This window comes from Dama dama, chromosome 15, assembly GCF_033118175.1.
Source record: "Dama dama isolate Ldn47 chromosome 15, ASM3311817v1, whole genome shotgun sequence".
In the NCBI taxonomy this organism is placed as follows: Eukaryota; Metazoa; Chordata; class Mammalia; order Artiodactyla; family Cervidae; genus Dama; species Dama dama.
The window spans coordinates 11,908,963-11,931,180 of NC_083695.1; the positions used below are offsets into that span (position 1 = coordinate 11,908,963).

General features: G+C 40.4%; 1 protein-coding gene across 1 annotated transcript in view; it reads left to right on the forward strand.

Moving 5' to 3' along the window:
• The window catches only part of PCNX2 (pecanex 2), a 300,345-nt gene that overhangs the window by 179,339 nt on the left and 98,788 nt on the right, over positions 1-22,218 (forward strand). The window contains exon 22 of the mRNA XM_061162994.1: positions 16,687-16,795. Coding sequence (XP_061018977.1) covers positions 16,687-16,795 — 109 coding nt within the window. The remainder of the gene's footprint in view (positions 1-16,686; positions 16,796-22,218) is intronic.

The following is a 22,218-nucleotide window of genomic DNA, read 5'->3' on the forward strand; positions in this document are numbered from 1 at the left end:
CTGTAATAAATACATGGATTTAGTCATGTTGTTCAAACATCAACATAGTCATGTGCATCCCTGCTAATATGTCAAAGAAGTATTTATGGGCTCTCATTAAAAAAAAAAAATTCTATAGCTTTCTCTGTAGAATCAAAGGGCTGTAGCTGATGAATCTTTAGAGAACAGGCATGTGGTGTGTGTTTGAGGCATACAGAAGCTGCATGAGAGGCTTCAGGGAATTTAGCCAAGGTGACAAATCTAGACTCTCTTCCCTGAAAGAATGTTGAAAACCTTCTTACTCAACAGTGAGGAAGCCCTCCTTAAAGTGCTTCCTGAAGACAGAGCTCGATTGGTTTAAGTCAGGGCAACACCTTCCTTACAAAAGGCTAATAGTTGGCACTTGTTCTCCATTATTGGGTATAGGTTTCTGGTTCTGCAGAATTTGCACACACATAAACCTAAAGATTCCAAACAGTGTCCTTTACCACACATTCATGTTTAAGACAAGATCTTCGAGGTCACACACTTTTTCATTACTTCTTTCATTTTGCTACCACTTTTGAAAGTACTTTGAGTCGACCAAACCATGTTGCTTCTGCCACAGTTGCAGAAAGGCGGTCAATGACAGTGAGAAGATAACTATCATAAAATATTTATGGAGAAGAAGAGGGGAAACATCACTTTTAATCAGGAAAATTAGTGGTAATTGCATACATCTGGCATGTACATGAGAGTCTAACAAGAAAAATTCTATTGACCCAATACCCACCTGAGGCTTTTCTTTGCTCATTGTTTCTGAAAAACACTTTCTGTTCTTACATTGACTAGTTACTTACCTGTTAGAAGATAACTGTGCAAGTATAACCAATACAGTATCACTGATGGTGAGCATACACGCCAATGGAAAATGTGGGAAAGAAAAACATAAAAAGTACTTTTGAAGCAATGTCATAAGGGAAATAAATAAAACAACCTTTGTTTATTGAGCACTTATTATATGTTTGGTCCTGAACTGAAAACTTAATGTGGATTATTTCATCTGCTCTACACAATCATTTTCTGAGATAGGTACCATTACCATATTTACTTATTTTCATAGCGCTATTTATTTATTATTTTAAATTATGTATTTATCTGGCTGCGATGGGTCTCAGGTGGAGCCTGCGAGTTCTTTGTTGTGTCATGAAGGCTCTTTCCTCTCATGTGGCCCCTGGACTTCCTAGTTGTGACACAGGCTCAGAAGTTGTGGCTCATGGGATTAGTTGCTCCAAGGGATGTGGGGTCTTGGCTTCCTGGCCAGGGACTGAATCCGCATCTGCTGCATTACAAGATGGATTCTTAACCACTGGGCCACTAGGGAAGTCCCTGCCATGTTTACTTTGCATGAGAAAACTGAGGCTCAGAGGAGTAAACCTTGTCCAAGATCACACACCTAGTGAGAAGCAGAGCCCGGATGAGAACCTAGGTCTAACTCCAAAGCTTAGTCTTATCACCAGGATGCTGTACTACTTTCCATGTGATAGGAAGTTATAAGCCAAATATTATGCAGATCTCCAAAGGGAGCAATTAATTAAAGTAGTGAAAGAAAGAGTAGCAGGAAAAACTTTGAACTATTTTTAAAATCCATTTTATTTCTTCTATTGGAATATCATTTGTGTCTCTTTTTTTAAGTCACCACTATTACATTAATGGGGATTCCCTGATGGCTCAGAAGGTGAAGAATCTGCCTGCAATACAGGAGACCCAGGTTCAATCCCTGGGTCAGGAAGCTACCCTGAGAAGGGAATGGCAACCCACTCCAGTTCTTGCTTGGAGGATTCCATGGACAGAGGAGCCTGGCAGGCTACAGTCCGTGGGGTTGCAAAGAGTCAGCCATGACTGAGTGACTAACACATGTAACACACATTACGTTAATAATAGAAAACTTACATTCACCAAGATCTACCTTCAAATAATATTATATTGTTACTTGTGCCAGATGGTGCTAGTGGTAAAGAAGCTATCTGCCAATGCAGGAGACCCAAGAGATGTGGATTTGATCCCTGGATGGGGAAGGAAATGGCAACCCACTCCAGTATTCTTGCCTGGAGAGTTCCATGGACAGAGGAGCCTGGTGGGCTACAGTCCATGGGGTCACAGTCAGACATGACTGAGCAACTGAGTATATACACATTACTTGTATAGTGTAAGAAATTTCAACAGTTTCTTCCCTGGTATCCTTGGTATTATTGTCATATATTTTATTTAACATATGCTAAAAACACATAGTGTATTGCTAACTATTTTTGCTTTAGAGCAAAATTTCTCTTTTAGAGCAATTAAAAATAAGAAAAAATAGTTATTGTCACCTATTTTATTTCTGATTCATTATTTGTGTAAGTCCAAATTTCCAACTTGTATTTCTTCTGCCTGAATTTCCTGAACAGTTTCTGTACTGTAGGTCTATTTGCAATGAATTCTGTCAGTTTTGTTTGCCTAGAAAATATTTCTGTCTCCTTTTTGAAAGACATTTCATTGGGTATAGAATTCTATATTGATAGTTTCTGCCCCACCCCTATTTTTGCGTTTAAAAAGTACCACTCCATTGTCTTCTGGCTTACAGAAAGTCTATAATTTTACTTTTATTCTTCTCTGTGTAATGTGCCTTTTGGGGGGCTGCCTTCAAGGTTTTTCTTTTTGTTTTTAGCGGTTCAATTATGATATGCCTAGTGTTGTGTAGGATTTATTATTATTTGTTTGTTTATTCTATTGTTTGTTTGGGTATTTATCCCCCTTGGTATTATCTGACTTTCTTGAATCTGTGGCTTGGTATCTGTCATAATTTTGGAAATTTCTTTTCCATTATGGCTTCAAACACTTCTTTGTCCTGTTCTCTCTTTCTGAATTTCAAAGAACACCTATGTTAGTTTGGTATTGTTATATATCTCTTGGATACTTAGTAATGTTTTTCTATGTGTCTTTAAAATTTTTATTTGCTTATTTATTTTCAGCTATGCTGGGTCTTCACTGTTGCATGTGAGCTTTCTCTCGTTGTGGTGCGAGAGCTTCTCATTGCGGTGGCTTCTCTTGCTGCAGAGCATAGACTCTGGGGCACGCTGGCTCAGTAGTTTCAGCTTGAGAACTCCAGAGCACAGGTGCATGGCTCAGCTGCCTGGCAGCTGTGAGACCTTCCTGGACAGTGGATCAGACCTATGTCCCCTGCATTGCAAGGCAGATTCCTAACCCCTGAGCCACCAGGGGAGCTCCATATTTTCTTTTTGAATTCACTCAGCATTATCTTTGTATTTTGATTTAGTTCATTTTTATTGGCCTTCTTTGAGTTCATTGATTCTTTCATCGACTGTGTTAGTCTGATGAGCCTGCTGAAAACATTCCGTGTCTCTCTTGTGTGTTTTCCATTATTTGCATTTGAGTATCTCTTTTAAACTTTCCATCTCTCTGCTGAAACTTTTCATCTAATCTATCACATTGTGTACCTTTTCCATTAGAGCCCATAACATATTAATCAAAGTTATTCTAATTTCCACAGTCAGATAGTTCCAACATATGGTTCATATCTGACTCTTGCTCTGATTGTGGCTTTATGTTTTAGGAGTCTCTTTTTTCTTGCCTTTTCATATGCCTCATAATTTTTTGTTGAAAGCTAAACTTCTGGTGGAGGGCCATAGAGAATAAAGCAACGAGCTTTTATGCCTGGAACTGGACATGCCTTTCCTTCTGCTAGATTTTTGATGGAGAGTTTGAGTTAATACAGTTGGGTTGGGGGTTTGTTGTTGCTATGGTTACCCTCAAGGTACCACAGACTTCAGAACTCCTGAAGGGATACCTTGCGTTTAGATCGGGGTTTGGTTTCCAGAGCAACATTTGCTCAGCGCTCAGCTCTGCTTCCAGCTACTCCTCGCTGTGTCTCTTCACGTAGGGGTGTTCCTTTCCTTTCCCTCTTCCCTCAGCATCTGCTTTTACTTTTCACTTGAAGCTTGTTAACTTGGTGGCGGAGGAAGAGGGTGGAGGACGTTCTCTGCTTTCTGATTAAACCTCAGTCTCAGGCCTGCCCCGTCCCTTGGTCTCGGAGCTGTGTCCTTCTCGGTCTCCCTGTCCCTCCTCCAGCTGCAGTTGGTCCAGGAGGTGCTCCTGCCCCCTCCCCAGGAGCGGGGCTTTGTTCCTATTGTGTCATTCCCCTCTCCCAGCTGCAGTGAGTTTTTTTTTTTATCAATGCTCTGGAGACAACAGTGTTTGCTGGCTTTTCCTCTGCAGATTGGGGCTTCCCTGGTGCCTCAGATGGTAAAGAATCTGTGTGCAATGCAGGAGACCTGAGTTTGATCCCCGGGTCAGGAAGATCTCCTGGAGAAGGGAATGCCACTCAGTATTGTTGCCTGGAGAATTCCATGGGCAGAGGTGCCTAGCAGACTGAAGTGTGTGTCCCGTACGAGAAGTCTGGAAAAGGGGTCCAGCAGAGTTTTGTACCCTCCAGGTGTCTGCTGTTTCCTTCTTTCATGTCTGTACCACACCAGACACTTCCTTAGGGTTTTCTCTGATCTTTTCTGTGAGCACCCGGGGGAGTGCATGGAGAAAGAGCCTGCAGTGTCTACACCCCTCAGGGGCTTCCTGGTCTCCCAGGAGCCCACACTTGACTGTCACTGATTCATGAGCTCTTTTGCTGCTGTGAAAGCAGTAGCTTGAATCCTGACAGGAGTCTTATGAACTTGGCCTTTACACCCTGTTTGTAAAAACTACATTTGTCACCCTTAGAGTTCTAATGAATCTTCAAGAGGGAGGGTGCTGAGTCGCTTCAGTCATGTCCAACTCTTTGTGACCCCATGGACTGTAGCCCACCAGGCTCCTCTGTCCATGGGATTCTCCAGGCAAGAATACTGGAGTGGGTAGCCATTTCCTTCTCGAGGGGATCTTCCTGACTCAGGAATCAAACCCATGTCTCTGATGTCTCCTCCTGCATTGGCAGGCAGGTTCTTTACCACTAGCACCACCTTGAAAGCCCTCAAGAGGGAGGAAGCACCCCAAAACCGAATCTAGAAACCTGCCTCTCCCATACAGGGAAGAGAATGATAAATAAAATCAAAGACAGGAGACTATCCTACATACAGTAATTGGATAAAGGCTAACATTAGGATTTTAAAGGACTGAGGAATTGAAAAGAAAGACAGAATGTGTACATTAAATGTATCGCTTCTACCACTCCACTCCATTTTCAATTTGATGCTTAAAGAACAAAAGTAACCCTCTGTCCTCAGTTACTTTCATCATCTCCTGTTTCTGCTGTGTTGAAGTCCACCCTTGCCTCCTTCCCCAGTGACCCACCTCCCCACACACCAGAACCTGCACCCCCACTGTCCATCACAAGCAGAAATACACACAGAGATGCACGATTAAATTTAATTCCTAATTCTCAGGGATTGTGACAAGACCTTTTACTTTTGTGTATTCCTACCTCTTGGTAGATTGAAAAATTTAAATGTGCCATGGTGACTTCATTTGCATTTATGGATGCCCTAATTAGTAGTTATGAAATATGAACCTAACTAATATTTTCTGTCATGTTCTCCTTGGGGTCTGAATTTGTCAGGCTGCATAAGACTGGCTAATCAAAGAATCAGGCCCTGTTGCATTGCCCTCTATTAGCTGCACATTCATTTGCCTAAGTAGCCTACCCCTGCTGGGTACACTCATCCCTGTATCGCCTCTGCTTCTCTTCTTAGTTACAATTTTCCAAATTGCACTTCACAGATAATCTATTACCCCACGTTCCTTTGTCTTCCCTTATATTTCAGTCTCCCTTAATGATTCTGTTTTCACTGTTCTGTTGTAGGTTAATCAGATTCATCTTGCTTGATCCCTCTTTCCTGAATAGTCCTGAAATTTTATATTTTACTATTAAATATCATGTTTACTGCAGTATAGCACTGATACCCTTTATCAGTTTAAGAAGAACTTTTAAAATTACTAGGTTGTGAGGCAGTTTTATAAACTTGTTGAATTTATTTTTCAGCATATTTCCTGAATCAATTAAATATTATGTAGTCTTTCATTTACTTCATTTTTGTGAATCAATGACATTTTTTCTAATATTTAACCATTATGTGATAAACCATATTTGATCATGATATATTTTTATACATTTATAGATTCATTTGTTAAATATTTTATTGAGGATTTCTGCATTTATATTAATAGATTAGAACACCTGTATTTTCCTTTCTGATAATATTCATGCTACTTTTTTTGTATTACAAAATAGACTTCCAATATAAACTGTGAAGTTTTACTAAGGTGCGCATTTTAAGGCTACATCTTTTCCTCTACAAATAGCTCTAGCTGAGTTCCACAAATTATAATCGGTACTACTGCTTTTCATTGTCATTCATTTTCAAGTATTATCTGATTTTGGTTATCACTATCAATGCTGTTTTTATTGTTGTTATTATATCCAGAGTTTGTGGTTGTTGTTTCTATTATTGCTTTGTTGTCTTATTATTATTGGCTTTTAATTTAATTACAAAGCAATCTGCATGATATCAATTCTTAGCATTGGTTAAACCTTCTTTTGGAGTTTAGTCATTCATCAATTCTTGTAAATGTGCATATGCTTGAAAATTATATTCTTTCTCTTTGGGTTGACTGCAAGATTCTAATACACATATCTCTTAGATAAAGCTTGTTAATTCTGTTGGTCAAATATTTTATATCTTCATTTGATTTCTCTAATTAAGCAATTATTTTCTCAGATGCCTGTCTTAAAATCTCTCCCTGTGATATAGATTTCTTAATCTTCTCCTGTAATTCTGTCCATTTTTACTTTAGATATCTTGAGATTATGTGGATAAGTACATACATTCCACTTAATTGTATCTTCTGGTAACTCTTTCTTTTCATCATTATGTACAGATTTTTATTCTTTATTGAGTAAAAGTCTAGTTTGTCTAATATTGGTATAGGTAAGCAAGTTTTCTTTTGATTAGGATTTGCCTGGTATGTATATTTTTCATTCCCTTAAGCTTTCCAAGTAATTTTACTGTTTCTAATGAAAGCATCTAGCACAATTTTCCTTGTTAATACAGACTGAGAATCTTTACATTTTCATAGGCAAATTGTATCCATTTACATTTACTCTGATTACTTATGAGCTTTTACATTTTTCTATCATGATTTTTTTCTTTCTTTTTATGATGCTTTTTCTTTGCCCTCCTTCTCCTCTGTTTTTGCCTTATATTGAATTGAATAAATTTTATTTAGTCCCTTCTTTCCTTGTAGTGCTTGGAAATTGAACAATATTCTTCTGGTTCTTTAGTGCAATGAATCTCAATGTGTGATCCTCAGAAGAGCAGCATCAGAATAACCTGGAAAGGTATTTTGGTCTGCATCCTAAACCTACTGAATCAAGAACCTCTGCAAGTGGGAATCAGAATCCTTGATTTACAAGCTCTCCAGGCAATTCTGATTCATACTAAAGTTTGAAAACTTTAGCGGTGTAGTGGATACTGTTAAATCATTAAGATAAGCATATGAAATTAAAAATGTCTTCTTTTTTCTCTCAGCCCAGAGACTTAACCTTCAACTCCAATTGCCCTCTCACGTCTTAAATATTTATATCTAGTATTCGGTTTACCTTCAAATGTATCACTGTCCTTATGATTATTTTTACAATTAATCCTCACACTGATATTTTAACACTTCAGCAGTTTTTTTTCCCTCCATTATTCTTGTATGTCCTCTCTTGAACATTTTTCTACTCCCCATATCCCTACCTATGCATCAACATGTCTGATCACTTTCCCCAATTCTTTCGCTCCTGGTTTTCAATCCCTCAGCTGGGCTCCCACCTGAATTCATCACTTCGTTCCATCTTGAACTTCCAAATGTCTTCCTATGTGTCAACATCCTTTGCAAGCACTCTCATCTCTGCTGTCTCAGCATTCACTCATTTTGAACTCAATTCACCTTTAATTCAATAGCCAGTCTCTGGGATTCCTTTCAGCCTCTCCTGCTTCTTCAAGTTCAAACACTGATAATCGTAAGTTGCATATTTTTCTGAGTTAAAAAAAAACTTGATGAGTTTTACAACAAAATTTTAAAAAAGGGCGAAAAAAAAAAAAAAAAGAACTAGTCTGGGATGGGAGAGTAGTAAGGCTGGAGCAATAGGGATAACAGGTAGTGATTGAATTTAATCAAATGGACTTATCATATGGGCAGCTCCTAATATAAGAACATTCAGTAGATGGTAAGTTATTTCACTGGGAAAGAGGGAGGAAGTCCCCAGAGGAAAGGTGGCCTATGCCTTATTTAAGACTGTACTAGCAAGGAAATGGGTTAGGGTCATATTTATTTGGGTGACACTTCTCTTAAGATAGTTTGTGAATTTATGCAGATTGCATTTTCTACCTAGAGCAGAGATACAACAGCATGTCTATGCCAAATTGAGAAGATGTTTCCAGAAAGGGTTATTTGAAGTGAGAGTATTTATGGTGTCTTTCTTTGGGAAACAGCCAGAATTATTCCACTGTGACTTCTTTTCATCTTTTCTGAGTGTTTTTAGTGGAAAAGACCCAAATGGTTTTGTTTTCTCGTATAGTCATACTTGGGTAATTTGGGAAGTTTATTATGCTTTATTAGGTCTGAGATTTAAGAGCGTGGCAGTAGAGCATTAGGAATGAGATAAGCTTCATAAAACAGAGGCCTCATACTGTCTAAGGAGATGCAAGTTCATAGCTAATGGAAATGGGACTTCTATTTAAAGTACCTCAATGTGACATATCAGTCCCAAGCTCACACGTTGCTGTATATAAAATAGATAACCCACAAGGACAAACTGGATAGCACAGGGAACTCTACTCAATACTCTGTAACAACCTAAATGGGGGATTTAAATTTTCTCATTTGAAATAGATATATGTGTGTGTATAACTGAATCACTTTGCTATACACGTGAAACTAACAGCACTATAAATCAACTCTGTGTGTGTGCTTAATCGCTCAGTTGTGTCAGATTCTTTGTGACCCCATGAATTGTAGCCCATCAGATTCCTCTGTCCATGGAATTTTCCAGGCAACAATATTGGAGTGGGTTGCTGTTTCCTCCTCCAGGGGATCTTTCCAACCTGGGTACCAGACCCATATCTCCTGCGTTGCATCTCTTGTATTGCAGATGGATTCTTGACCACTGTGCTACTTGGGAAGGCAGTAAATCAACTCTCAGTTCAGTTCAGTTCAGTCACTCAGTTGTGTCCGACTCTTTGCGACCCCATGGACTGCAGCACGCCAGGCCTCCCTGTCCATCACCAACTCCCAGAGTTTACTAAAACTCATGTCCATCGAGTCGGTGATACCATCCAGCCGTCTCATCCTCTGTCGTCCCCTTCTCCTCCTGCTCCCAATCTCTCCTAGCATTAGGTCTTTTCCAGTGAGTCAACTCTTCGCATGAGGTGTCCAAAGTATTGGAGTTTCAGCTTCAGCATCAGTCCTTCCAGTGAACACCCAGGACTGATCTCCTTCAGGATGGACTGGTTGGATCTCCTTGCAGTCCAAGGGACTCTCAAGAGTCTTCTCCAACACCACAGTTCAAAAGCATCAATTCTTCGGCGCTCAGCTTTCTTCACAGTCTAACTCTCACATCCATACATGACCACTGGAAAAACCATGGCCTTGACTAGATGGACCTTTGTTGGCAAAGTCATGTCTCTGCTTTTTAATATGCTGTCTAAGTTGGTCATAGCTTTCCTTCCAAGGAGTAAGCGTCTTTTAATTTCATGGCTTTAATCACCATCTGCAGGGATTTTGGAGCCCAAGAAAATAAAGTCTGACACTGTTTCCACTGTTTCCCCATCTATTTGCCATGAAATGATGGGACCAGATGCCATGATCTTAGTTTTCTGAATGTTGAGCTTTAAGCCAACTTCTTCACTCTCCTCTTTCACTTTGATCAAGAGGCTTTTTAGTTCCTCTTCACTTTCTGCCATAAGGGTGGTGTCATCTGCATATCTGAGGTTATTGATATTTCTCTAGGCAATCTTGATTCCAGTTTGTGCTTCCTCCAGCCCAGCGTTTCTCATGATGTACTCTGCATATAAGTTAAATAGCAGGGTGACAATATACAGCCTTGACGGACTCCCTTTCTCTATTTGGAACCAGTCTGTTGTTCCGTGTCCAGTTCTAACTATTGCTTCCTGACCTGCATATAGGTTTCTCAAGAGGCAGGTCAGGTGGTCTGGTATTCCCATCTCTTTCAGAATTTTCTACAGTTTATTGTGATCCATACAGTCAAAGGCTTTGGCATAGTCAGTAAAGCAGAAATAGATGTTTTTCTGGAACTCTCTTGCTTTTTCGATGATCCAGCGGATGTTGGCAATTTGATCTCTGGTTCCTCTGCCTTTTCTAAAACCAGCTTGAACATCTGGAAGTTCATGGTTCATGTATTGCTGAAGCCTGGCTTGGAGAACTTTGAGCATTACTTTACTAGTGTGTGAGACAACTCTACTGCAATATAAAATAAAAATTTTTTAAACTACTTAAGTGCAATGCTGTGCTGCATGTGGTGGTGTTAGTGTTCTTCTTTCCATTGACTGTTATCTTAAATGAGTTACTATTTTATAGATAAGGGTCTAATATGGTACAGAAGGTGCTTCTTCATCCATGCTTCTCATTAATGATTAGTGTTCATGAATTGACTTCCTTGTATGCTTAGACATTGCTTTTTGGATACCCATAAATTTTTCTTTTCTCTCATTTTTTTTTTCTGACTTAATCTTAGAAGAGAAGAAAGAAGTGTAAAGGGAAAATATGAAGTTGAGTCTTTTAACCTGGAGCACACCTCTTTACACTTTTAGGGGAAAAAAAAATATGTAGGTCATATCAACCTTCTTGGAGCTGTGCCTTTAAGAAGCACAGGTAACCCAATAGCCTGCCTTGTTGGGACCCATTGATTGTCACTGGACTTGTTGGGTGGACTCATCTATTGTTCATTTGGCATTTGTACTGAAAAGGGTGTTCCAGGACAGATCAGAGCCTGGTGCGTGTGGAGAAGAGGTCCCCAGTAGTGACTGTGGCCCCATTTGTCCCGTTCAGACTTGTGACCCTGCCCACTGCTATCAGCAGAAAGGCACAGGTGGAAGACAGCTTTCCTCTGCTGCTTCCTGCTGTTGTCCTTCCAGGATGGCTCGTGTCCTCAAGAAGACGTGGTAAGTTTGGGAGTTAGAAATCCATCACCAGGTAGAGAACTAGGAATTTCAACATCTGGATTCACACGGTCCATTGAACTCACTTTCTTCCCTAAGCAGCCCACTTAGCTTCCTTTTGTCCGATTTCTTCCTCTGAAAAATAAGAGGACCTGGACTTGGAGTTTTAGTTGTTTAGAGGGGAGCCCTAGAATTTCCTGATCATGAGAAAATACATCCTCAAATAAGATATCCACTTGTCCTATATTGCACATACTGTTGCCAGGCAGCATCCCAGGTCCTTAACAAAGATGAAGTCATTTAATCCTCAGATGACCATGTGGGGAGGTCCAGGTATCATCCCCAGGATAGGTGCCAGCTTGGATTGAAACCCAGGCAGTGTGCCCTCAGGCCCATGCTCTTAAACACTGTGTTGTGTTGATGTCTGACAAAGTGCCAGCATGTCCTTTTTCTGGTGGGCTTCACGGAGGGTTATTAGGTTGTCAGGTTACTGAATTTTTACTGTATAGCTCAGGGAACTCTGGTCAATGTTACGTAGCAGCCTGGATGGGAGGGAAGTTTGGGGAAGAATGGGTACATGTTTATGTATGACTGAGTCCCTTTGCTGTCCACCTAGAACTACCACACATTGTGAATTGTCTATACTCCAATGCAAAATAAAAAGTTTAATAATAAAAAAATTTACTGAGTTGTGGAGGAATCAATCACTGGTATATAAAGAACTGTCATTCTGGAGATCTGGCTTCAATGATTAAGAATAGCAGAGTCTGTTTGATGAGTAGCGTACTGAAAATCTTTTACAAAGCTTGTGTTTTATTCTTACAGTGGTCATGAAAAAAGAGTAAAAACACAAAGCAGAGACATAGGAAAAGAACAAAGATACCTGGGGTGTTGGCCGCAATTAGAGCATGAGAGTGCATGTGCCTGATTACTGGTTTTGCTTATGTATAAATACAGGTTGCTGTGCTATGCAAAAAATAATTGTGATAGATTCATTTAATCATAATGCAGCAAAGTTTAACTTGTTAATGCTTTAAACTTGCAGATGAGGCTTTCCCTGGGGCTGCCTGTCTGATTGTAGTTGCAATGCCTGACCTACTTATCAGCTTTTCCAGGAGGTGGCTTAAAAGCCTCCCAGGATATAGTCATACACTGAAAACCCAACAGGAATAACTTTTTAAAACCCATGATTCATTTTCAGGGCATTTGGGGGTTCATACATCATATAGGGTAATCGTGCTCATGCTTGCAGTTTTCACCTAGGCATGAGTCACAGGACTAAATCTTAATAACCAGACTAAGAATTCTTAACAGTGTTGTGATGAGAATGTTTCAAATCCAGAGGCATTTTGCTTGGTAGAGTTGGGTTAGGGCACAAAGGAGCAAGTTAATACAAGAGAGTCCACCCCCACTTCTCATGATTGTTGCTTTTGATGTACTCTAGAGTCCTTTGTTTGAATGTCTTCTGTTTTGTAATTAGCATACTCCTCCTCTGGTTGAATTAATGGTGGGGATGCATGGATATGATAATGACCTTCAAAGGGAATCATATCTTTTAAGAGAAGTGAGTCAAGAGTTTGAGTCTGTGTTTGACCTGTCTGTCCACATTGTCTTTAACTGGTAGGAAGTAAGGTGGGGAGAGGACTAATTTAAAAAAATTTTTATTTTATACTGGAGTATAGTTGATTAACAATGTTGTGTTAGTTTCAGGTGTCCAACAAATTGATTCAGTTGTACGTATACATATATTCATTCTTTTTCACATTCTTTTCCCATTTAGGTTATTACAGAATATTGAGCAGAGTTCCCTGTGCTACACAGTAGATCCTGGTTGGTTATCTATTTTAAATTCAGTAGTGTGTATATGACAATCCCAAACTCTCAGTTTATTCCCCCCAAATCATGTTTCCCTTTTGGTAACCATAAATTTGTTTTCTAAGTCTGTGAATCTGTTTTGTAAGTAAGGTTATTTGTATAATTTTTTTTTAGATTCTGTGTATAAGTGATATTATATGATATTTGGCTTTCTTAGTGTGATCATCTCTAGGTCTATCTGTGTTGCTGCAAATGGTATTATTTCATTATTTTATGGCTGATTAATATTCTGTTATATATATGTACCACATCTTTATCCAGTCATCTGTTGACGGACACTTAAGTTGCTTCCGTGTCTTGGCTATTGTAAAGACTGCCACTGTGAACATTTGAACCATGATTTGGGAGAGAACTCACTTTTTGTGAACCTTAAAGATACAACCTCAAGCTGATGTAAGAGAGTAAACTGCTGTTCTCTCAATTTTTGGCATCTCAAAGGCCCCCAGAGCCTTGGAGACCCATCCAGATCCAGGGTTCAAGAAGCTTAAACCAACCGCTTGATTAAAACTAAAGTGGACTTTCTGAAAGAACTTGGAAGCCAATTGAAGTCAGCTCTCGGGTGGATGTCAGTGAGCCAGAGGAAAGAACATGAAAGTTACTGGGAATAAAACGTTTGTTTTTCTTACCCAGAATTCATACTCCTTCACAGTTCTTCTGGTCCAGTTGCATCACGTTTCTCCTCCACTTTTCCTTTCTCTTTACTCTGCCTCAGTCCTCCCCACTGTCTCTATTTCTTTCCCCTCTCTCTTGCTCTCCCCTTTGCCTTCTCTCTGCCCCAACTCTTCACTGCTAGGTGTGTGACCAGGGTCCCCAGGGGACACATTTAGACTGTGGGATTCTGTACACTACCAGATGCGGTCACTTCTTAAGAGCTCCCGATTTGCTGTGCCTTTGAGAGAACCTCTGTCCTTGGTTCATCCTCTGTAGCCGGTCCAAGAAAGTTTAACTCTAAAGTTAGTCTCCTAACCCAGGATATTGATGAGAATGTGGTAAGATAAGAAAAGCCAGAGGAAGATTTGAAGAGGATTCTAATTAACCTTACTTTTCCTTATGACATTTTCATGAAACAATTCAGGTTAGCCTCATCTTTTGGTTCCAAAATCACAGATTTGACCTTTCACTGACAGGCTAAGTTATCTTGGTTCCTTGAACCTTACTTTCGTTAGTGGCCCATTTTCCAGCCTTTGCTTTCTTTTCATTGTGATCATCTGATGTTCTGTGTCACACTTACTGAGCCTCGTTAAGAGTTCTATTTTTCCTTCTCTTTTCACATCATGAGTCTGGTGAATGTATTTTACTATCTCATATGCTAACCAGTCTAGGAATAAACACATCCTGCCATTTGAATTTTCCATAATTATGGAATATTAGCCATAAAAAGAATAAAATAATGCCATTTGCAGCATATGGATGGACCTAGAGATTATCATAGTAAATCAGAGAAAGACAAATATCATATGACGTTGCTTATATGAAGAATATTTAAAAATGGTACAAATGAGCTTATTTACAAAGCAGAAATAGATTCACACAGGCATAGAAAACAGACTTACGGTGACCAAGGGGAAAGGGTGGGGAGGGGTAAATTAGGAGCTTGGGATTAACATATATGTACTGCTATATATAAAATAGATAACCAACAAGGACCTACTATATAGCACAGGTATTTTGTAATTAGTATTTGGTAATAATCTGTTGACAAAAAATTATTCACAGCCTAAGAATTGAGTTATGTTTTATTTGGCGGGAATTTTTAGGACTTCAGTCCTGGGAGGCAGCATCTCAAGAAATCCTGAGAGAACTGCTCTGAGGAGGCGAGGGGAAGAGCCAGGTTATACAGAAGTTTTGCAACAAAGGGCAGGTAGTTGGGAACATCAAAAGGTTATTGTTAATGAAAGAAAACCAGATGTCTCAAGTTAAGGAATTTGGTGCTTTTCTGTGTATGGGAAGATGCAAGAGTCAGGTTCCCTGAAATCATTCCTCCGACATGCCCCTCAGCTATCTGGCGCCAGTATCCGGTTTTCACATCCTGCGTTTCCTCAGGGCTCACAGTGGGGACTAGCTGCGGTCGGATGGCTGCTCGATGGCAGGTACTCTTTCCCTCCTGAGTCTCCTCAGGGCTCATTAGTTTGCATGGGAGGGCTGCAATCACTGGTGACTGTGACGTCCTTTCTTTACTGATACAGCAGGGAATATTCCTTTTCTCAAACCTGTAAGGGAAAAGAATCTGAAAAAAAGAATAGATATGCACATGTATAACCAAAATCAACTATGCTGATTACCTGAAACTAACACAACATTGTAAATCAACTATACTTCAATTTTTTTAAAATTAGGTCTCCATTATGGATGAAGAGTGTGTGTGGAGTTTAGGAAGTATGTTGGTACTTCCTGGCTGTATCTAGAAGTGACAGCCATAGAATTTCACATCTAGGGTCCATCAGTCACTGCTGTCTACAAAGCAGGGGTCTGCAGTCAGGGAGTGCGGCCCTCTTCATCCTTCCCAGCACATTTATGTTCTGGATCTCCAGCCCAAACCAATGGGCACTTTTCCCCTCGTGTTCATCCTTAGGCCACATAAGGTCTCTTCTCTCCAACCCCTACTTCTCCCCAGAACTCAGCTTTCTCCTGTGCTGGCTTGTCTAACAAGTAAATGCAGCAGCTCCTATATCCTATCTTGGCTTTCTAAAACACTTTGTAACTTGCAATTCAATCCTATAGAGCAGTTTTCTCCAGTAAGAGTGACTGAAGAGGTAGGCTGAAGCCCATACACAAAGAACTTGAGTAATGTCCATCATGATGGGGTTTTGTATAAATCTTTCCCTGAAAGACCCAAGTATGAAGGAGGAAAGACCAAGCTGTGAGTATTCCTTTAAGAAACACAGAGATATACCATATCATTAACTTGTTGAAATTAACCACACAAGGTTTCCTCTGATCATCTTGTTGCTGTTTGAAGGTCCCCTTGAACAGCTGTCTTGCATATGAGACAAAGGAAGTGTTGAGAAAAATTTGCACAACTTGAGAGTTGCGAGTTAAGTTTTATTTGGGGCAAAATGAGAACTGCAGCCCAGGAGACAGCATTTCGGATAGCTCTGTGAAACGACTCTAAGGGGGCGAGGCAAGGAGCCAGGATATATAGGAGTTTTGCAACAAAGGGCAGGTAGTGGGAACATCAAAAGATGGTTGTTAATTAAAGAAACCAGATAGGTCAGGTTAAGGAATTTAGTGCTTTTCTATGTATGGGTAGATGCATGAGTCTGGGCTTATTGAAATCATTCCTTTGATGTGCACCTCAGCTATCTGGGGCCAGTATTCTATGTTTTCACATCATGATATTCCTCAAGACTCACCATAGGGAGTGGCTACAGTCTAGTGGCTGCTAGCTGACACAGGCATTCTTTCCTTTCTTGAGTTTCCTCAGAGCTCACCGGTGGATGCTGGTGACTGTGACATCCTTTGTTTACTGATGTGCAAGGAAATATTTTCATTTCTCAAAGTATTCCGTTTCCCAGACGGTAACAGGAAGAGGGCTAACGATAGTCACAGTGTCGTTTTGTAACTTTAACACGGGCTCTTCCACCAGCTGTGACAGGGCTGCCACTGTGGTGGTCATCACTGATGCGTCTCTGTCTTTCGCTTTCAGCTCGGGGACCTGCTTCACAAGCTGCAGTTCGTCATGACCTATGTGGCTCCTTGGCAGATGGCTTGGGGCTCCTCCTTTCACGTGTTCGCTCAGCTCTTTGCAATCCCTCGTATCCTTTCTGCTCCTGTTTTCACCCCCTGGCTCAGATCCATATTTTACGGATGTGAGCTTTTCATTGAACCTTGGCAATAAAAAGGTTTTAAAGTCTTTAAGATTACATTTTAGTGGGGACCTGAGGAGGCACTGTGGCTTCTTTTTAGGCACTTAGCCTTAAGAGATATTTCTTAATTTGGAACTCTTCCTGTTTCTTAATGCATATTCAGGAGTGACTTGATTTCTTCTGATTTTTCCATTTCCCATGACCGCATCTGCATTAAGATATCATGTCTTTTAAATCACCACTTAAATGATTTGGATTACTTGTGCAAAATAGTGCAAATTAATTCACTATTTATAAATATAATTGCTATATTATTATTGATTATATAACATTATATTAAAACATAGCTTGGTTATCATATACTTGAAGAATGTCCAAAGACCCAGAATTGGGCACAAACAGAATTACTCAGATAACGTTGAAGACCAAAAAAAATATTTATGGTTTTGTTTTACAATTGTCATTAGCCAAGGATCCTAGTTTTATCATTCATAGTTTCATTTGGTTTCCTTGTCTATTTTTTTTAAGTGTTTCCATAATGAGAATTAGTTTTAATTTACTTCAAAACAATTTAACATGATCTTACTAAAGATCACTTTGACACAGCTAAACTCTGTGTGTGTGTGTGTGTGTGTGTGTGTGTGTGTGTATTTGGAGAGAGGGAGAAAGAAAAATCAAGAATATTCTTGAAGACAGAGAGAGGAAATAAAATATTCTTAACTGAGGCCTAAAATTTGCCTTCCCTCAAGGACTTTTCTTCCCACTAAATTTATACATTTTTAGTTTGTGTTTCCTGAGTTGTGGTCCAGGAACTTCCTGTATCAGAATCCTTAGAGGAGCTTATTAAATAAGCAGATTCCTGAGGTCAGCACATACCTTGAAAACCACATTAAAGGGGGAATCCTGAAACCTCCATCTTCACAAGACTCCCTGGGATTCTTATCCACTGATGTGTGTGAAGCGCAGTCTTGGCTGGCATCCACTCTGGGTGCTGTGAGCTCGTTTTAATGGCCACATGGCTTTCTTTCCTGGAGGTTACTTGAGGCTCCTCAAGACAGCTCTTAAGGAACCCCTGGGATCTCAACTTTGAGTACAGGGATAGAAATATACTTGGGATATTTGTTATCCCCTGGTAGCTCAAATGGTAAAGAATCTGCCTGCAGTGAGGAAGACCTGGGTTTGATCCCTGGGTCAGGAAGATCCCCTGGAGAAGGGAATGGCTACCCACTGCAGTATTCTTGCCTAGAGAATCCCATAGACAGAGGAGCCTGGTGGTCTACAGTCCATGGGACCCCAAAAAGTCAGACTACTGAGCAACTAATACACACATTTGTAAAGTGATAATATGTTCTATATTATTTTTAAAAAATGCTGTCCTTCTGACTCATTTGTTTTTTAAAAAAATTAATCATACCCAAAGTTGTCCTCAAAATGCACATTCTCCGTATTCCTATTCTTAGACCTGCATTGATATTTGTAAAGTGTTTCATGCTTATTTGGCAGAACAAGCTCAGGAAAAATGATCGCAAAAGTGTGAGCTTGTATACCACCCCTTTATAACAACATTCATTTTCTACAGCAGCAGTCATTTTAGTTTTTCTAAACAGAGTCCTTAAAGGAATCTTTACAAACAAAGACAGTGAGATGAAAGAGTGAAGGGATTTTTATTTATTTCTGGTGCATGTCTCAGGTATCCTGTCTAGAATTTAAAGACTGTTTGTTAAATGAAAAAGATGAAATGGATATAAATTTGCAGCTGAGGAGTTGGACTAAGAATTTAAAACTTGAAGTAGTGGTTTCCAATTTTATCCTGAATTTGATCTCACAGAAATCTGTAGCATTTCTTGTGGCTTCTTCCTTGTTCAATGAATTTAGTAATACTAATTACTCCTTGTAGTTCCATAGCTGAATTACACCTGTTCTGGGAGCCATAACTTTCAATTACCTGACCTTTTTGTGTGTTGAGGGGTCACACACAAGCATGTGGTACCTGGCACTTGATAGTTCCTCTAAATACAAAGGTGACAGTGCCATCCATCTCAGATGGAGCACAGTGGGCATTAAATCTCAGTATGTTCATGATGGGCTTTCCTGGTGGCTCAAAGGTAAAGAATCTACCTGCCAATGTAGGAAACTCGGGTTTGATCCCCTGGTGGGGAAGATCCCCTGGAGAAGGAAATGGCAACCCACTCCAATATTCTTGCCTAGAAAACCCCATGGACAGAGGGGCCTGGTGGGCTACAGTCCATGGGGTCGCAAAAAGCTGGACATGGCTTAGCGACTAAACAACAGTGTTCCTGACGGATGGATTTGGTTTTCGGACACAACGAATTCTCATGCTTTGCTCCTAACACTGTTCCCATCAGTGACACCCGCCTGCCTCTGCTCAGGGACAGACCCTCCAGTGGCCGTGGAGCCTGACTGCAGCTGGTGTGATGGCCTGCAGGAGCTTCAGCACCCTCCTCATCACCCAAAGACACCTTCCCATCCCGGGTCCGTTGTAAAGGAGGTGGTGGTGTGGTTTGGTCACTGAGTCACGCCCAACTCTTTTACAGCCCATGGTCTGCAGCCCTGCAGGCTCCTCTGTCTGGGATCTCCCAGGCAAGAATACTGGATTTTTCCTTCTCTAGGGGATCTTCCCCGCCCAGAGATCGAACCCTGATCTCCTGCTTGGCAGGGGGATTCTTTACCACTGAGCCACCTGGGAAGCCCATTGTAAAGGTAACTATTTGCTGTTTGCAGCCCAACATCATACCAGTCGGAATAGAATGAGATCATTTAAAAAACCAGATATATATGCCATCAGGATGAAGCTATCAGGTTCCTAAATGCCAGCCCTGGATCTTGACTAATTTTGAAATGTTAATGATTTTATCACTCTATTAGGAAGCTGTGGGTTCCATCCTGGTGTTGAGAAGGGACTAATTTGCTCCATTTTGAAACTGAATTAACTTTCAGGCCAGCAGGTCACTGTTTAGTAAATTGTTTTTCCAGTCCTAGCATGTTTTCTCCCTCAGTCATCTGTGTTAGTTTCTGAGCTTGTAACCTCCAGGGAAGGATGAGAATGCTCACCCTTTTAATATATGCAGAGACCATGCAAGACCATTATCTTCAAATAATTAGACAGAGTTAGCCAGATTCGCTCTATTAAATATGTGTATTGGAAAGACTGCTTTCTATTTGGCATGTCATCTTGAGCTTCCAATTATTTTTTTAAGTATCGATGTTGACATTTTCATTTTAAATGCCCTCAGATAAACCTGAACCTATTTAAGGAGTCTCCATCCTTAGCAACTGAACAACAACCATCTACCCCTTAGGCCCGCCTCTTGGCTCTCAAAAAGGAAACATTTCTCAGTACTGCCTTAGTTGTTATAGTCACGATCTTCTGTATTTATATATATATATTTACTGATATATATTAAAAATATATATTTATAAATATATGTATATTTACTGATTGCCCCTAAATAAAATAAACTATGAGATCTTCTGCTCACTGCTGCCCTACTTCTGACTTACTAGGCTTCATTTTCTTTCCTATCAAATTTGAACTTTCTTATAAGCTAGCAATATTTTCCTCATTTCTTAATGTCTGGATAACTATTTCTGGTGTTTAAAAAATGGATAACATACTCTTATCTTTAGAAGCAAAAAGAACGGCAGTGCCAGCCCACTCAGCCTGGCTTCCGCTTGACTCTGTCCTGGTTCTTCTGCAGACTGCACAGGGCCCCCTGAACCTGCCAGGGTGGATGTGCCTCTCTTCTTCCCCTCCCCATAGCACCCCACTCCTCAGGAATCTCCCCTGTGACCCCACTCTGCTTTTTCAGCAGCTTTTCTCAGTGACATCTCCTGTGTAGTTCCTTTTACTTCTGATGATGGAGATGTAGTAAATTGGTATGTTTTGTGGCAGAGGTATTTTTAAAAATTTTTAATTGTTGATACTTTGTTTAAAAATTTTTTAAAAAATCTATTTCTTGGCTGTTCTGTGTCTTTGTTGCAGTGAGCGGTCTCACTAGTTGTGACACATGGGATTAGGTGCCTGGTCGCATGTGGGATCTTAGTTCCCCAACCAGGGATGGAACCCATGTCTGCTGTATTGGAAGGCAGATTCTTAAACGCTGGAACACCAGGGAAGTCCCATGTAGTAGAGATATTTAGAACTTTCCAGTGTTCAAATTAACAAGAAACTGATTCTGCATTTGAACCTAGGTCAGAATAAAGGGAACTGGACTGAAATTGTAGCACAAATGAGATCTTTTGATATCCAAACAATTCAACATGGTTATTGATGGCTGGTGTGTCATTTCACTCCTCAAGATGAAAATAAACAGCAAGTTGGAAGAAAAAAAAGATACAGTTATAAATGAAGAAAAACTTTTTGGTTTTTTTTTTTGCTATTTTTGTTTTTTTTTTCCCCATTTATTTTTATTAGTTGGAGGCTAATTACTTTACAATATTGAAGTGGTTTTTGCCATACACTGACATGAGTCAGCCATGGATTTACATGTGTTCCCCATCCCCATCCCCCCTCCCACCTCCCTACAAATGAAGAAAAACTTTTACATCTATGAAAATGCTCAGGGAAGTGCCTGTAGACAGACAAGGCTCACTCGCTCCTCTGTGTTTATACGTGAATGGGTCTCTGAAGGCCTGCATCACATAACTAAGCCCTGCCATTGATAACACGGGAAAGCCCTTCTATGCTCTGGTAGGTAATGAAACACAGAGCCCTCCCATCTGTGACAGGCGTGGAGGCATTTCTTACTGTCCACTGGAACTTTGTAAAGATGGACTAAAGAAATAAGACCTCCATTGGTGCAACAATGAGAAAAAGGCACATCTTCCCTTCCAGGTGGGAAAATCAGCCTTACAGGAGACAAGATTTTTGTTTTTCTTGGCCCTGCCCTGTAGTATGCGGACCTTTGTTTCCTGACCAGGGATCGAACCTGAACCTCCTGTATTAAGAGTGTGGAGTCTTAACCACTGGACCATCAGAGAAGCCCCATCCTTATAAATCAGATCAGACCTGCAGTAGAATCAAGCAGGCCCTCACCCTGAAGGACAAGGACTCACGTGCATATGTAAAACCTGGGCAGTCTGGCTCCCCACTGACTTCTGTCAGCTCTGCTCCTCTGACTCTTCCCCTCAGGCCCCACCATCACCCCTGAACCACAGCGATGGGAGTGTGATTGACCGCTGGGGGAAGTTCTCCAATGACAGTGGGAAACTGGGGAGGGACTAACCCTCTACACCTCCCCCAGATTTCCAGAGATCAATTAGTTGAGCTTAACCCAAAAGTTAGAGCCATACTTATTTTAATTTTGGACAATTACATTTCTGATCAGAGTATGTAAAGTTGAGGCATGCCA